Source organism: Pocillopora damicornis, chromosome 8 (genome assembly GCF_964200805.1).
Source record: "Pocillopora damicornis chromosome 8, jaPocDami1.2, whole genome shotgun sequence".
Lineage (NCBI taxonomy): Eukaryota > Metazoa > Cnidaria > Anthozoa > Scleractinia > Pocilloporidae > Pocillopora > Pocillopora damicornis.
This window is the reverse complement of record NC_142677.1, coordinates 19093973-19112558: the sequence shown is the minus strand read 5'-3', so window position 1 is coordinate 19112558 and position 18586 is coordinate 19093973. Positions and strand designations below refer to the sequence as shown.

The following is an 18586-nucleotide window of genomic DNA, read 5'->3' as shown; positions in this document are numbered from 1 at the left end:
TTACTCACCCCATTTGAACAATTTGTGTCTTCTTGTTGGTTGCAGTTCTCCTATAAAATGATACAAAGGCTAACCTAACCTTTAATAACCTGAGCTGAACAGTGACGTATGGAACAAACACACTAACCAGAATTTCTTACACGCTGGGTCCTGACGAGAGAATCGTAAGCGGGTGGTATTGGAGGCTGGGAAAAACTTGCCATTTCTTTGCAATCAACTGCCTTTAGTATGGGCGCAGAATCAGAATGTCACGGTTTAATATGAATCATTACAATTGGGAGTTTAGACTGAATTATTATTATTGGGGTAAATAAATACAATCAAACCTATAATCATGAACTTAATTTTAACCTTTCTATTATACAAGTTAAGATAGCAGGTATTATTTGCATGAAAACGAATACCTGTCCGCTTTGGATATAAAACCACTATGGAAAACCTTGACAACATAACACACCGAGAACCAGCCACCAACCAGTAAGAGAAAAGTTTGGGGGCCCGGGTGGGGAGGGCGAGCAATAAGTCTCGTTATTATTCCCACCTTCAACCCCCTTACAGTTCTCCTCATTGCGCTCGTGTATCTTTTCATGGAACAAACAGATAAAAAAAAATTTTAAAAAATTAAAAAAAAGGCGAACACACAAAAATAGTGAAATGCTGCGAGCGGTTTATCGATTTTTAAGGATAGCTCCCTCTAAAACTCGAAAACAAGTGAAAATACTTGAACACGTTTTAGCTTAAGTATAGATTATACTGGGTTTAAAACACCATACCAATAAGAACGAAAGGAAAACACCTGTAGCCTTCCTACAGTCTACAAGCAGTAAAACACGTTAAGCTGAAGGTGATTCCTACAACATACGTATTATACCGCTAAACCACGAATGTACTATATTGACTTATCAACATCTTAAAAAGTTAGGTCAAATGTCAACACGCTGTAAAACTCGTCACTAATAAATGCTGAGATGGGGTCAATCTACAAGTAAAAGGAAAGTTGATAAAATGATTTTCTGGCTACAGAAGTAAAAACTTCCATCGGTTTCCAAGGTAAATACAGTATTGACTAATGTATGACGCAAACACACACAAAGAAGGAACTTGACGAAGAAATCCACCCATTTCAGGTTCCCCTGCTTTCTAAAAACGTATCTGTCAGGATTCCTCCAATAAAACTGTTTCACTAGTTTGGTCGACTCTTTGCTCCTCTCATTGTTCACTTCTTCCCTCCCATTTCAATCTACGCTGATTACCAATCGTGCAAGAAAGTCTGTGAGCTACGTTAGTCACCTGTTAGATGCATTAACACGAACTCATGTTCCCTCCTATAACTTCCCTCGGTGTCTTATTCTTTAATACAGCCCAAGACACGAGGCCTTCTCCTATATGAAATTGGCGTGTTCTTATTTAAAACTAAACGCTGGGCGGGGAGGCTAGACAAAAAACCATCAGTAAGAGGGTAAGGCCCTCTCGGCGTTCAGGAGTCTTCATACTACATGACGTTTTTAAAACACCCGTTTAGAAAATAAATACTAAAAGTTTACATTTAACAACACTTAAAAATTCTATAAAACCCAACCGATCGCGTGGTTTTGTGTTTGGGACACGAAGAAAAAAATCTGTTGTAGATATGTAATGTATCATGTAAGGAATTGTCCTTGCTGATAAAAAGGTTCTTCGCAGGATGCCTCATTTCCAAAAGTCACAATCGAGCTTTTTCTTACACACAGTAAACAAATGGAGCTTTTTCGTGTAACGTTTAACCATAACACATGACTACTTTGCTGAAGGAGACGAAGATGCCTTGGTTTGGTTTACTGAAGAGAGGAACAAAGATAAAAAAAATTGTAACTCCCTCCATAGCAGCTTTACCAAACTCAACCAGCGTAAAAGAAAAACCCAACAAGTTGTTTTAATCCTTTAACCCCCAGCTGGTTACTAACTTCTCCTTAAAATATCACCTCGAATCACAAGAATAACGAAAATGATCGCCAACCAAAGAAGCCTTTGATTTTTAATCAAATTCTCTTTGTAAGCACCTCATGATATGCATGGAGTACAGTGCAAAGAATATGGACACTGGTGTTAGGGTGTAAGAGGTTCAACGAGCCCGAAAGAAAATTCGGCAGTGAATTAATTAGAATAGAATTGAAAATGTAACATAAAGAGGACCTTAAACAGGAGTAGTCACTCTCTCAATTCGCACTTACCAGGTAAATAACCTCTGTCCGTCAAGAGATCCATCGTGTTTACCCTCTAGATAAAATGGTAACGAAGATAAAAAGTTGACAACATACACACACCACATACACAAACAGCATCTTATCATTATAAACTAGAGCATTGTAAGGCAAATTTCTAGAATTTTCATTGGTCTGTAAAATGCCAATCTTAGCTGTAATCTCGTGAGAAAAGACACATTTACTAACGGCCTCTTAACAAGAGTGCTGCAACCAAGTTCAGGTCTGATCAACGGAAAAAAATGTATTGAGTTTATATGGGAAATTTCAGCCCGATTACAGAGGAGACGTTTCAAAATCGTTATTGCCCATATAAGAAATTTAAGTTCGGTTTCGGGGATGAACAAGGCGTGATCTTTTAGGTTTTCGCGGTTTTAGAGTCGACTGTTTGAATGGAGCATTTTCCGGCCAGTTCATAGCTATCTTGAAAAACAGGTCAGAAAGATATCTCGGATGAACGAATTGAAATTTGTGCACAAGAAAGCGCTCGTGGCAAAAGTAAACAAGTCCCATTTTCATGTGTTCTCATGACAATATGTATTTACCTTGACCTGGTCCCAGTTCCACTCCGATGTATGTATCTTTGCGGCCTGGTATCAGCCCGACATACTTCACTACTCCACGGCCAATCTGTCCACGTGACCTAGTCACCAGTACTTCCATACCCAGTTGGACATCTTTACTTGAACTCGGCGCAAACGGCTTGGCGAAGAGTTTTGATCGAGAAGCGCCGGTTGTGGGAGGGTGAGGATTTGAAGCGAGTAATCTTGGATTAGTAGAGGAGCTTGACGCATCGCTATGACGTTGGAGAATTGAAGAAGTACTTTCGCCTTTGTTGCTCTGCAGGTTGTCCAAGGTTCCTGATGGAAAACACAAACACTGTAATTAAACCTCCAATGTCCCTATCGGATAGCAACTCTAACGAGTGAATTTTAGTGCTATTCATTGTCTTTGTTCTAAGTGTGCAAATTCCTTGACAAAAGATTACAATCACCCATTCACTTACCACCGTGATACGAGTGCGGCCTTGCTCTACGTCTACCACCTCTATCATCACGATAGAGAGACGAACTTTGGTTGTAGGCACTGGCTCTCGGCGACCTTGACTCATCTGTGCTGTAATCACGGTCCCATAAAATAACAGACGAGACTGAAGAACCAGAGCTTTGTGGGCGCCATTTTGATTGGGTTGCAGTGTGGTAACCCACACCGTGGTCTAGATCATCCGACATGTCACTTTCTTCTCCCAGGGAACCTATGCGGTGCCTTGGTACAGTAGTCCTAGTGCTGTATGGCTCGCGTGGGAGCGTATCCCGGAAAAACGTATAAGAAGAGCAAGGATTAGTGTCGGGCCTTTGTGAACCGTGGCCGTTCATTATCACAGGAGACGACACTTCAATGTCGGCCGATCGTGTGTTATTCGTATCCCACGAACTTAACCGAGTACTTCCGAGCGCTGAAGAGTGGCGACTAGTGGTGGCAAAGTTAACCGTTCTTGAGGATCGTGGATCTCTGTAACGATGCTCATCGACTGCGATGTATTTGTCAAATTTTCTGGACAGGTCTGTTTCACTTTTGGCTTTGCCTAGTCTTGAGCTACCCAATGCTTTCATTGTTTCAATCTCTCTCTTGGCTTTCTTTAATTTTGCTAGAAGATCTGCTTTTTCTTCTTCGAGTCGCTGTACGTGCTGCTTAAACGCATCATTGAGTGCTTTCAACTCTATAACCTTTCCTTCCTCCCTCCCTCGTTTGGCTTTGCTTGATTCTAAAGATCGCCGCGCAGCTGCCAACTGAAAGATAAAAACAGGCATGAGTTGAGCGATTCAACCGAATGACTTTGAGGTGTCTTACCAAGAAGTAACCCTGCCCAAGAGAGAATGAAGTGGGTCAATTTATCCTCTCTTGCCCCGCCTTAATAGCACTACGATGTTTCATATCAACTAAACAAAGGAAAGTGACAGTTCTGTACCATTGAAGTCCAAATTTTTCTTGTTTGTAATGATCAACCAGTGTAAATGCTCTCCAACCTTAATAATCCCAATACTAGTATTAATAATCATGTACGTTTTTCTCTTGAGACCAGCTGCTTACCAAAAGGGCTCTGATTTCAGTGATCTGGACTTGCCAGCTCTTTAAAGCTCTTATAACAGCAAAATTAGACAAGTTTCCCCATGAAAAACGTTACCCGCGTGTGACATCCAGGCTCTACACAATCACAGAAATGCACCGAGAGCTGGAATGCCTTCCACACGCAATTTTACAGAGACATACACTACACAAAAAGTATGCAGACCTCGTTCTCGAGATCTGTATTGATTCTTTTGATGTCATCAAGTTGCAGCTCATTAACAGTCTTCAAACTCTCCAGTTCCTCCTTCAACTGCTGATTCGTTCGCTCCAGTGTCCTTGTGGACTCTTGAAGTGAGCTCATTTCCTCGTCTTTTTCGCGGAGGGTTCGGTTGAGATTCTGTACTGTCTGCTCAAGCTCACGTGTTTTCTCACCATCTTGTTTGGTGAGATTGGCCACAGTCTGAAAAAGAAGATAGTCTGGTTCACTAAGTTTCTAAACATTATGACTGAAAAATTCCACAAAAAAATGAACTGTAGTATCAACAAATGAGTATCCCATCTACAGAAATCAGAATGTAGATCACGTAGGGGACTTCTTTTCTGCAATCCAAAATTCCTTTGCACCCAATTAGATAAGGCACTGCCGAAATAAACCTACCTCAATGCTCAAAATCTGTTGTTCCAGATCCTGATTTTGTGACCGAGCCTGTCTGAGGTCCGCGGTCCTGTGTCTTAAATCCCTGGTGAGCGAGTCCCTTTCTGCTCTAAGAGCCTCTAACTCTGATGGTGGTCCCGCTAAAGATGGTCCGCGCTGTCCATCCACAGTGGCGAACGCACTTACACGGCTTGGAATGGCTGATTCGCGAGGAAATGGGGGAGAAACGACACGAGGAGGTGAATGCTTGGGTCGACTGTGGACAGAAGAAGCCGAGCTTTGCCTGCTAGAGCTCCTGCCGTGGGAGGCATGCATGGAAACTGGTGGTGTGCCTCGCCTGTAGGCTATCTCTGCGAGAAGTTCTGATGGACTCCTTGCTCCTGACCTTCTATGCCCTGAGCTGCGAACTGTTGGAGTGCTATTCTCGCTGCCTCTGTTGTTTGCTCTTGGGCTTGTTTGTGGCAGTACTGGAGGAGTGCTAGGTATCGATCCATGGCGAGAAACAACCGATGGCGTACCTTGTCTGCGAGCTGTTTCTGCTAAAAATTCCGATTGGCTTCCTGGTGTTGGTGTTCTATGAATTGAACGGTCCAGGACAGGAGTACTATTCTCGCTTTCTCGATGGCTTGTCCTAGAACTTGATGAAGGCAATAAATGAGGCGGTATCGAGGCAGCACCATTATAAGGGACTAAAGGTGGATTGCGATCGCTTTTTGGAATACGTTCCGATGTGCTTTCATCTCCTGATGTTCTACGTCTTGGATCCTCCACAACAGGCGTGCTGGTTTTTCTTTGGTCTCCCATTGAACTTGCTAATGGCGTAACAAGGGGAGCTGCCACTGCTGAACCAGTTGGCAATGGCGATGTACCTGACTCAGCAGCCGGTGTATAAATCGCCTCAATGAGAAACTGAGTCGGACTCCCTCCTTCTGATGTCCTTTGCCTTGGACTGTGAGCTAGGGGTGTGCTATTACCACTTCCACCGTCACTCAAAGGTAAAGTCCTTGGTGGAGCTACCAAAGGGCTAGCTTCTCTTCCAGATCCACTATGAACGGAAAGAACAGGAGTATTCCTTCGGCTCGAGTGTCTGCTGGAATCATCAACCCCTCCAGATCCCCTTGGCAGTTGGACATTGGATTCATGAATGGAGCCTGCAGGACTTCGCCTCATGGCTGGAGGGGATTGAGACCCCTCTGCACCAGAAATGGGTATCCGCGGACTTTCTTGCTGTGATGAAGGGTTTAGAGCTACTAACAAGTCTGATGAGATGGGGACCATGTCAGTGAGATTTACAGAGCCACCTAGGCTCTGGGGTCTTAATGGAAGCTGCGTTTGAACGTGTATAGATCCGAGAGGGTTCCCTCTTGAGGCGGATGGCATACCGGTGGCAGACTGGCAGCGATCTCTTGGAGACATAATTGGAGTTGGTAAACCAGATGAAAACAAGGAACTGCTATGTACTGATCCGGCAGGACTTTGTCTCGGAGGGGGAGTGTTGGTTTCACGACCACTATACATTTCTGCACGGTTTGATGTATTTGTATCAGTGACAGGAACTGCGACAGTCTCTAGAACAGAGCCCACGGGACTAGCCCTGGGAGAGAAATGAGCATGTTCCACAGCAGAACCTTCAGTAGGGGTCTGACCTGCAGAGGATCCACGAGCCGTTTCTTCTGTATGATTGTGATCTCCGCCTGGTGTGATCCGTGGAGATGTGTGTGGTGAAACATCATTTGTGTGTTCTTCAGCAAATCGATTTCCACTTATTGGGGGTGGGCTTCCATGCCTGAGAGTCTCATCTGGCAAGGGACTTATTACAGCATCATCTCTTGCACTTGTTTCACTTGGTATACTGTGAACACAAATGACAAAAATGCTTTCGGAAGTTAAATAGACATGAAGTTAAAATGTCCTTTAACTTATCAACAAAAATAAACGCAGTATAATAGAATAGTGAATCAAAATAAATCAATGACAAAGTTACTAACCTACTAACTGGGCTGTTTCGTGATGATACTCGACTTTCATGCTCACTATGGCTGCTTGGGATTGGAGAACTTTCCGGTACTTCCTCTGCTTCATTGTCTGTCAGTTATCACCAAAATATAAAAGAGAGTCAATCTTGTAGTGTGACGAATAGGAAACAAGGGCTATCAATTCAACTCCCTAATGACAAATGTCTTTAAACACGTCAATTACGGCAAGTAGTAGTTCAAATTTATCTAGATAGTACGCTTAATGATTCTATCTTGACATGTCTGTAAAATCTGGGTTGCAAATGGCTTCCATGAAATGTGTAATTTCTAGTAAGCACTTTTTAAAAGGCTCAGGATAAAAATTCCTGCCAAGATGTTCTTCGACACCTCTAGTAAATTGGAGTTTTACCCTCTCTACCTTCAAGTAACTACTTCTGTTGGATAGGGTAAAGTATAAAGTAGCTGGAAAAATTCTGGGTACAATACGGTAAAGCTCATGCTAGAAAGTTAGAGAGGATGCCAATACATGTCAAAGTAAGCGAGTACAAAAGAATTTACCACTTTGATCCTGATCCTGATCCTCTACCTCTTCACCATCAGCATGTGACAGAACACCATCACTTCCATCAGATGCATCTCCTGGATGGCCTTCCACCTCATGTCCTGGCTGTAAAGGGACAGGACGTGCTAGGATTGGACTCTGTGGCCGCAACTCCTCCGTGGAATCTGGCTGAGGTGTCAGAGAAAAGGGCTCATTGCCATGTCTCAGACCAGCAAGATCACTGAAGTCCACTTCTGACATTACAGGTGACTGAACACCACTTCCAGGGACCCATGAGGGCTCACCATGGCTAAGCTGCATAGAAACAACAAGGTGATATTGTTTGATTAACAGGAATTTAAAGAGACTTATTCAGAGAATAATTATAAGGCAATTACCTCATTGTACTAAATTCAAAAACAGTGTGGTCAACATTTAAGACCTCAATATTTCATCGCATGCAATAAACTTGAATAACTAAGCCATTAAATTCTTCAATAAAGATCATTAATTTACCCAAAGTCTGTTTTGTTAGTAGACTGTGTATTCTTAAAAGACCTAAAACTTATATTGCTGAACTTCACATAAACGACAAGTTTACTAGTGCATGGGTTTCTGGCAATTCTTCTTCACCACAATAATTTTATCTCAAGAAATATGTTCAGAAATTCAACATGACCATGTTCACAGAAAGTCACTGATATCTGTATCTGCTAATGAGAGGACACATTTTTCCTCTCATTGGCAGATACACAGTTACTCAGTCAGAGGCAATGTAAACATCACATCTCAAGTAGTACAAGCTAATTACAATGGCAATAATTATGATTCCTACTTCAGTTGGAAATTAAAATTGAAAAATACATCATCAACATGCATGCTAAATTTTTTCTTTTTTAATTCTACGTAAACTTACCTTCAATTAATGTTTTTTTATGTTAAATGGTTGAAAAAATAAGTTACAGTACAAGAACAAATCATCAGAGACTGGCCACAATATTTTAAATAACACAAGTTCTTGTCTGAGGATGTTTTACAAGGGTTGTTAAAATTTTAGGGATAGGAAACATATGTATGTATGTTGGAGTTCTCACCTTTTTCAAAACTTGGACTAAAACAACAATAATTTCAAAATAATTTAGGAGATCTACATTTTAAAGAAGATACCCAACATAGTTGTACTTACCTAAAATACATCATAACTGAAAGCAATTTATTTTTTGTTTTGTTTTGTCATCATCTGATTTTGAGCAACTAATAACATCCTACATGAAAGTTATAATTTACAGACTGAAGAAAACAGCTATTACAGATCATTGAGAATGCAGGAAGAGTTTACAAACACACCATAGGGTAATTCTTGTGTTCACTGTGAGCAGGGTGCTTAATTAGCATGGTTAATGAATATTTAATGATTAGAAGTCAAAATAAAATGCTTCCTCACAACAAAGACAACAAATTCAAAAAATTTACATCAATTCAGTACAGCAACTGTTACTAAAACACCACTAAACACTAACCCTTCAACTCTCAGTATCTGATTGTTTATTCTCCCCTCCAACTGCTACCAAACTGAATTTTTTGGTGTAAGATCAAGATAACACCTAACACCTGATAGATTTGATTATTCTTATTACCCATTTGTTGAAAGATAAATGAATTCATAACAGAGAAGATGCATGTTAATCACTTCTAGGAGTTAAAAGGTTAAATCTAAGACTTTTGAAGACTATTTTCAATCAATAGTTTTGCTATTGACATTGAAAAAATCAGCCACATCAACAAGATGTTTAAGATAAAAAAATCTCACCATTGCCACAAGTAGTACATGTACAAAAGTTTTTTTTAGATTATTGAAACACAAGAGGGTTAGATTTAGATTGTAATGTTGGTATATTTAGAGCAACTTGCATATTGAAGCAAAACCATTCCCAACCAAACAAATGAGGCTAACCCTGGAAGTGATTGATATTTAACTTGAACTCCCTATAATAACCATACATCATCTCGCAAACTGGTACAGAGAATACTCAAACTTATCAGGTTGAAGTTGTTAACTGAATCTTACACCCAATTCTCATAACTTATTCAAAACAAAATGCATAGTATGATAACAGGAAAAAATTTTGAGCCCACAACCTATTTTGATAAATTTTGAAGACTGTTTGTTGGATAGGAGATCATCAATCTTCTGTTCTGATTCAACAGTAGCAATCATCATTTAATTCTAAGATTTAACTAAAGCCTTGAATTACATGACAACAGTTTTTATTCCACTCTGCATTGCCAGAAAGTACAAAATTTTTTTTTCAGATTTTGAATTGTTGCACAATGACAGAGAAAAGGTCTTCATTTGTAAGTGTCTAAATATAAACAGAAAAGGCCAATATAAAGGTAGAACCTGTAAATTAACAACTCCTGGGTGGAGTTGAATGGCCAGGTGGCTCTGAAATCCTTTGACTTCCACTTTTCTGAAGTTTTAAAATGTAGTTACTTGTAGAACATGAATCAAAAATAGCAAATAGTGTTTTAGGCAGGTTACATCACTTATTTAGCTTATGTTGTACCCTAAAAATCAAGATCATAGACATGATGTGGTTATCAATGTTTGAGGATTTTTGATTAGTTTCAGACCTAAGGTTTCTCATTATTTCATGCAGACTAGCAGTGTCAAACACAAATTGATCATCACAACAGAAGCACAAGCCCTATAAATATTTTAAGAGCAGCAGTTTACTTCGATCAATAGAGACTGGTCTTCAGCAAAGGTGAATGATTTTGCACTCACTTGATGTTGTAGTAACTCTCTGTAAAGTGGACTCATCTCATTTAAAACCTCATCTGTGTTTTCTCTTGGTTCTCTTGCTTCCACATCTGCAGCAAAAAAAATCAATAAAGACATTTCATTCCACAGATGAAAATATTTAAAGAATTTTTTTAAAATGACAAACCTTGGCAAAGGAAACTGAGTTTTGTTGACTCACAACCTAACTCAAGGAGTAACTGAAAGCATTTCTCTTACCGAGTGGATATAGAGGTCTGTGATGGGTTTCTGTTGGTTCTCTCTCAAATCGAAGAGAGCCTACTTCACCAGCGCTGATTCTTGCTCGCCTATCACGATCACCAAAATAAATGCTGGATTCATGTTGAGGAGGATCTGGAGAAGAGTTACATTTGCATCAGTACAGCCTGTAAGAAACATTCTAGCCTAATGCCTTAAGACCTTTGGGCTTCATTTCATTGTGCAGTATTCTAATGAATAATTAACTCCACCCTAACAGCAGCTCTCTCCACCAAAAGAGTAAAAAATGGATGCCACAGTGAATTGTGATGAAAGGTAGAGGTAAGGGTAAGGGTAAGGGTAAGGTCTGTATTCAAACCAAGTGGTCCACCCAGCAAGAGCTTATCCCAGTTTCCTGGATGAGATGCTGGTCCATTGCAGTATTCCCTCCTCCCCAACCCTCCAAGCATTTCATCAAGCTTCATTGAAAATTCACCAGTACCCATTTCCATTCCCGGGTGGAGAGATGCACTGTGAGAATAAAGTGTTTTGCCCAAGAACATAACACACTGACCAGACCAGGTCTTTAACCCAGACCTCGTGACCCAGACACCATGCACCCATCATGATGTCACTACTGAGGTCTACCTTTGGAACTGTATGAGGAACCTAGAAAACGAATCCCATGATGAATTCAACCAAGATGGGTGGGTCGTACTACTTATTACAACAGAGACAAGTAATTTCTGGTTAGACTTGGTTTGATGCTACTCTGGTTTAAAGATTTAATGAATGTAACCAAGAAGTTACAATTCATAGAACCAATGTTTTGACACTCCTGTCTACTGCCTTTATCAGGGGTGACCTAATGGCTGCAACTAGAGGTCCTTTTATTTGCTCACTAATTCGTTGCCCCTTTTTCTGACAAGGTGTAAATAGGCATCAGCTAGTAAGCCACCATCATCACGATTTAAAAGAGCGTGGGTGGAAGCAATATGCCTAGCTTCTTTTTTTAATTACATTAAATTTTTAATTAACTATTTGAAAGTCATGCAAGTGCCTGTCACTGATTACAGTAATCAAAGGCATTCTTTACAATGTTCAATTAACAAATTAGTATTCTTGTATGAATCCTCATTCTTACTGATTACAATATTTATTAATAACCATACTGAGTTCATTAAGACCTCTTGATGACATCATATCTTGAACTTTGACTTCAGTTGGTTACCCTTCCAGGACATTTAATTTTGTGCAGCATGCCAAAGTCCCAAACAGTGGGTATAAGGAAAGCAACTAAGTGGCAGTATTTTACCTTCTTTCAGTATGACAAATATAACATCACTGTCTTCATTCACTGTAAATGGTTCTGTGGAGACAACATCACCACCAATAGCAAGCTGACAGGTATGTTCTCCAACTGGGACCCCAATAGTTTCTGACTCATACAGTCCTTCGCCAAATTTCCGTTGCAGAGTCACAGAACCAGCCTATTGTAGTGAAAAATTGATCCAAAAACTTAAGTTACAGTTTAAAGGGCTGATCGTTTCATTCACGCTTTGAAGCTCATGCCACAAGTACATAAAACCTGTTAGCTTAAAAAAGCCAGTCATTACAAAGCTTTTGTATCAATACTGTAAATGCATTCAATTACTACGTGTTAATGGAAAATCACAAAAACAAGCTTTGACTTATCTTGCCTCAAACTCAATAGACATTTGCCATTTCTAACAAGCTCGTTTCATTTTGAAGAAGTCATTTGTTCAGTTCTGCGACGACAAAACATTACCATTAAAATTTAATGAAGAACCTTCTCGTTACGTTAGACACGTCTCACCACCAACAAATTGTTTTGACGAGTCCATCCTAACAACTTGAAGCAAGATTGTTGAAACGGCGAAAACGAAAGTAGAAAGAAAACAAAAGGCCATTCGCAGAGAGATGCTGTTACTATACAATCAAGCTAGTACATGTACAGAGACAGGAGTAGAGAAATTTTCGCACCAACACAAGAAAGAATAATTGCCAAAGGCCTTAAGAGCAACAAAAATGGCTTATTTTAAATAAAAAGTTGCTTTAAAGGCAGAAACTCAAGACAATGAAATGCATTTTGAAAGGTAAACAAACGAACCACAATCAATTTCTTAACTCTAACTTCCGGATATCTTCTAAATCTGATTACCAAACGTAACAATAGACAAAATTAATACGGTACGTTTCAAAATTATCTCTGTTCCTACGTAGACACTTAGGAATATCTATTTGGGGTTTTAAACTTACCAGCGAGCTTATGAGATGAACTTCTCTCTCGATGCAAGGTCTCGACTTGACCCAACAAAAGCGAACTACAACACTGTCCACTCTACGAACAACTGGAGCGCGGGCAGAATCTGTAAAATCGTAAATAAAACGAAAGTTGAGGGGTCATTGTCTTCAAAGGCTTTATTCCTAATGAAATTTCTTGTTACCCCACTCTCGCAGGCCAAAACATTCAAAGTTTAAACTCATCGTAATACGAGCTACAAAAGTATGCTTCACACGACAATCTTTACCTGCATAGGCCGAAGTGCAGACTAAATAGTGAAGCTGCAATTGGTCTAAGCTACCGAAGTCTTCTCGACAAAATCGGCACTGCATCTCACAGAGAACAGCAGTTTCAGTTCCTCAAGAGCCAATTACCAACAAGAACATTTCATTTGTTCGATAAAAGCATGAAAATGCGAGCCATAAACTTGCCAGTTGGAGTATTGACAGGAGGTCTTGCTAATTTGCATGAAATTTGATACAACTGCTCACCAGACCTTCCGCGCGTCAGGTGGTGATGGGCGGGGGAGGGGTGGGAGGGGAAAGGACGGTCTTATGAACATTATTATTGTGTTTTCATAGATGGAACTCAAATAAGTGACAGCCAACGAGTTAAGATTCTCTTAAGTGTCTCTCACAAAAAAAGAGCGTTCTCTGAGCGATTGAAAGAGAAAAAGAAGACAAAGATAGATAGAATAGCAAACAAAAATATTTATTGTGGGATAAATCATAGTCTTCCGATAGCTCATCATTCTGATTGTACTAAAGTCCATAGAAACCGGGCAAAGCTACCGCACAGCTTGAAAAGACTCTCATCTAAATTCAAATTTGTACCCTGCACTTGGGAGGTTACAGATTAATTACTAGGTACATAATGAAAAAACAAATTTTATGCTGCCGCTGTAATTTTGCGGGCTCAAAGCTACAGCGGCTTCCAGTCGCCTAAGAGGGACGTGAATATTATAACCGGACGTACATGTGCACGAAACTCGAGTTATTTACTTTGGTTTTTAAAGTAAACTCGTCAAGAAAAAGCTGCATGCTGAAGCTTTGACGAGGTAGATTTTCGCTCACAAGATGGAAGGACACTTAGCGTTCATTTTGCCGTGGGCGACAGCGGTGATCCTGTGAGGATACATCTGAACATCTGCCATCTCTTATTTAAACAGGAGATCCTTAAATTGCGGACAGTAGCCATGGTTTTATTTGGAATAATATCAGAATTACGCAGTAGAAGTTGGGAAATTAGCTGCCACTAACAGCGGTTAAATAAGCGAAAAAGACAAATATCAAGCTACGAAGAACCAGCGATCTGGTATTTTTAATTTGACTTACGATCGAGATATTGAACGCCAAGTGAAGATCAAAACCTGTGTGGTCCGTATTCTCACGCGAATTTCTACGGTGCCAAAGAGGCGATTTTTTGATCGATGCTAGAGTGGGATGCCGAGAGATTACTGCCGTCAAAACAGAGAACCTGCCGCTGACAGGTTATGGTGAACGACACAGAACGTATACACAACGCGAGCAGTAATGTATTGTTAACGAGTGGAAACAGTACCTCAAGTCCAAGTCGAGTTCCTTCGAGTTTCATGCCATTTTCAACAGCATGTGTGATACCTTTTGGTTTGCTATTTATTTTAATGTGCTTGGTCAGTATATTGGGAAATTCGATCGTTTGCTACATCGTTTATCAAAAACCCGCCATGCGATCAGCCATAAACATTTTATTGGCGACATTAGCGATGGCCGATGTGCTCACAGCATCGCTGTGTATGCCTTTTGCTATCGTATCCTTGATTGCTCAGAGATGGGTTTTTGGCGATATATTTTGTCAAATAAATGCCGTTTTGTTTAGCTTCTTGGTGACAGAAGGGACCTTCGTATTGTTGACGATATCAGTGGACCGTTTCATGATAATTGTCCAACGCAAAGACACACTCACACCTCGAAAGGCGAAAATGTACATTGTTATCTCTTGGATTTTGGCAGTTGTGGTTGTTTTACCTCCCGTTTTCGGTTGGGGTAAATATGGTTATGAGGTGGGTCAAATTCAGTGCTCGCTGGAATGGCCTAGCCGAAGCGCCATTGATTTATCATACGGCCTGTTTTTTTTTATCACAACATTTTCAGTTCCGCTACTTGTAATGACATATTGCTTCGGGTCTATTTTAAGAACCGTTCGAAGGAACTCGACACGCATTCAAAATCACCCACCCGTACCTGGTGGGGTGATGACTAAAATGCACCGACCAGGCAAGATGAACATCGACTACAGTTTCAAGACAAGGGCTTTCACCACTATATTAATCCTATTTATTCTCTTCGTAATCTGCGGTTTTCCTTTCACTGTGATCCGCTTTCATTTGCTTTTTAAAGGATATGAGAAGTCATTGTCTTACACAGCCGATCTGGTGGTCGTATTAATTGCCTACTTAAACTCAACCCTGAAGCCCATAATTTATTACATTCGCATCAGTAAATTTCGAGAAGCCTGCTTGGATATTATGCCTTCTTGGTGTCACGTTCCACACTGTTTACCAGGACGGACGATGAGGCGCATACGACCACATGTAGTTTATGAAGTGGACAAAAAATTTGCAACATCAGTGCTTTAACAGCACTTAGTTTACAAAGGTATATTTAAGATGTTTTAGGACAACTCACAGCAATGCTTACATTTTTACAATAGATAGAGGCAGGTTGAGTTTCAGTATACTGAACCTAAGAATATATTTATAAAGAGTAATTATTTTATGGTAATGTGGTTGTAAATTTAAAACATCATACAGATCTTACTCTTAATGAGCCATTTACTTCATTTAAGTCCTTCCATTTGGTTTTGTTTTTGCTATGGATTTCAAATACCCTATCTATTTCAAATAGAGTACCAAATCTTCTATGACAACCAGCAGTTTTTGACTATTTTCCTATTTTTCACCACTAAGAATAGATGAATCTTCAGAGTTGCATGTCCATGATAATTGATTGATAATTCTGTACTCAAGACCTTAAGTTAAAATTCTGAGTCAGATTGGATCAAATCAGGACATGTTATTTATATTAAAATCAGTTCTCTTTGCTATATGCTAGATACTTCCCACTATTTACCCTTGAGAATTTGGTTTTAAATCAATCATGCTATATCTCCTAATTGATTTTTTCTTTTCTAATCAACTTTCTGCCGATTAATTTACGGATATTGTATAGGAAAATTACTTATTGGTTACCCCTGGGAGTTAGAAGATTAAATGATGCTTCTAAGGACTAGATAGCTGTGTTTCTTACAAGCAACATAACCCAATGTTTCTGTTATCTTATTGAGTTTTTCAAATCTCACTGTCCCTATATTTGATGTATCGGTCTAAGAATCCCTTGTTGAATATCCTGTTTTGGGTATTTCTAAGAGTATTACAGTCACCCAATTTAATACTTCATTTGGTGTGCTTATCAGTCAACCCTATTTGGTTTACTAGAAAAATTACATATTTAAGATATTTAAGTTTCAGACATTAACAGACTTACCTATCAATATTTTGCAAGTGGAACATTGCAGAAATGTGAACAGCCTCTTTCCTATGAGAATGGATCTTACATCAGTGAATCAGTCATTTTCATCCCAACAAATTGAAGTTGTTTGCTACAAGTTGTACTGTCCTGTCCTCCTTGGGAGGCCTCGAATGTCAGTTTTACTAGATTCATTTTGTGGCTTTGGGGTTAAAATAATTTGTCTTTTAGCATTTTGCCAAAGTCCACTTAGTGCAATGAATTAAAATAGATATTAAATTAATAGAATTGTAAATTATATGTAATAATAGTAATTAAGATCTAATGTTATTAATAAAGTCAGGGAATACAGTGCAAGAACAGTTGTTGTTGCTTTCATAGCAAATGAAAACTGGTCTAAAAAAGCTAATTGATATTTTAACCTTGAAAGGATTGAGATATCATAGAGGAATCCAACCTTTTAAGGAAAACAAACTGGCTTAAGAAGTAAAGTTTTTTGAAAACTCAAGTTTAGAATAAGTGTTTGACAAAGAAAAGGAAATCAGTCTAGGTTAGCATAATTACCAGGCTGAATAAAGAAATTGCCAGGTTAAATGGTTTGTCAGTTAGTAATTAAAACTCTGGATCTGATCTAACTAGTCCATTTTGTACAATATTTAAATCTTTTGAAACCTTCGTCTTAAAAGAAAGCAGAACAACTTACCAGGCCATCAAGTTACTGGAACCTTCAAGAAAATGGTCCCTGGTTTTTAACTACACCCAGGAATGATCCTGTTTACCCTTTAACCCCTAAGAGTGACTAACATCTAATTTCTCCCACCAATATCTCCCTGAATTACACATGAAGGTCACAAGAATAAAGGAAATGATCACCAACAAAGAAGCCCTTGATTGTTAAACAAATTCTCCTTGTCAGCACCTCAAAATATGTATGATGAACAGTATGGAGAATATGCATACTGATATTAGTGTGTAAAGGGTTTTAAAAGGATTGGCTTTATTTCAAGGTCAATGATGGAGAAGCAGTAATCCTCATTGTATCTTGTTGCTAAAACTGGGGTGAACTCCAGCAAATAAGCCATCTGTCTCCCAAGCTGCCTTGGGAAATAAGGGAATGGAAGGGGAAGCAAGGAAGCCCAGTTATCAGGGCAGTACTGTTAGTTTATTTACCTAATGATCACTGTTTGTTCCTACCTTCATCAAAATTTACATAGAGGCTCCTATGGATGTAAGTCTAAATTTCATTCGTGAATTTTTAGGTCGTTGAAGGACTACAACATTTGCCACCTCTCAGTTTTGCCATATTGACAAAAAGCTTCATGAAAGGCTTCAAATTTAAAAGGGTGACTATTGTTCTACCTAAGGATGTAAAAAAAATTATTCATGCTTGGGGGGTATTGCAGGTGTCATAAATCTAATGCATTAGTACTGTTGTGAAGAAATAGTTCATACAAAATCATTTCAAAATATAAAAACCATTTTTTCCTGGATGAAAGAAAATAAATGTCCACAATCCAAAAAAAGGAAATAGTTATTATTAAAACAACATAAGGGGAACCACTTGATTCAAACTATCACTTGGCAAGTGTCTCATATTATGTCAAAAATGTTGTATAGTATACCAGGGTATTTAAAGGTACTAAATTTAAAAAAATATTAAAATGAAACATTCATTTTGTCCAGAAGCCATCAGACACAGGGTGCAAAAAAAAAACTGGAACACAATGAAAAGTCAGGTGTTAAAGTAAGCTTGATGGTAAAATGTTTGTTCAGGTGAGGTTTTCATTACAACTCTCACTGTTAAAGTTGTGGAAATGATGTATTTGGTTACAACTTCCTTTTTATACAAGAGGTCCATTATCTCTTTTGAAAAATCAACATAATTTTCTATATAACTCATAGCTTTGCCATTTGGCCAATAGCTATCATGGTAAATATTGTTTAAAATTCAAAATATGTAAACTTTTCACTTCAGCCTTTGAACACTTTCTGTGACAAATTAAAATTCTACTTGTTTTTCTTAGTGTTTTGGCAAGGCCACAATATACTTAAATATGCTAAAGATCATTAGGGTACATCAAAGAAATTGCATACAATTTTTTTAATGAGGATACAATCGATGGGGAATAGCTGATGGAGGTCTCCAAATTACAAAACTTTTTTCTTGGAAGAAGAATCTTCGTTGACTATACTATTTATCAGTATGATTACTGCGGTGATTATAGAGATGCGCATGCTCTGATTGGTCGATGATTGCATCAATCTCGCCATTATCACCTCGCGCTCGGGTCG

The 18586-nt window shown here is 39.1% G+C and overlaps 2 protein-coding genes across 2 annotated transcripts; one reads left to right on the top strand and one right to left on the bottom strand.

Moving 5' to 3' along the window:
• Positions 1-240: 240 nt before the first annotated feature.
• Positions 241-13277, bottom strand: LOC113685908 (uncharacterized). The gene is made up of 13 exons (XM_027203527.2): positions 13036-13277; positions 12764-12873; positions 11799-11973; positions 10505-10639; positions 10271-10356; positions 7500-7797; positions 6954-7050; positions 4969-6817; positions 4534-4770; positions 3247-4030; positions 2786-3100; positions 2211-2256; positions 241-1817 (listed from the first exon to the last, which is right to left on the bottom strand). Exons 1-13 carry the CDS (start codon positions 13118-13120, stop codon positions 1760-1762), a joined length of 4275 nt encoding a protein of 1424 aa, XP_027059328.2. The 5' UTR covers positions 13121-13277; the 3' UTR covers positions 241-1759.
• Positions 13278-13698: 421 nt separating this feature from the next.
• LOC113686541 (high-affinity lysophosphatidic acid receptor-like) lies at positions 13699-16651 on the top strand. The gene has a single exon (XM_027204180.2). The coding sequence runs from the start codon at positions 14281-14283 to the stop codon at positions 15403-15405; it is 1125 nt and encodes a 374-aa protein (XP_027059981.2). The 5' UTR covers positions 13699-14280; the 3' UTR covers positions 15406-16651.
• Positions 16652-18586: the final 1935 nt, after the last annotated feature.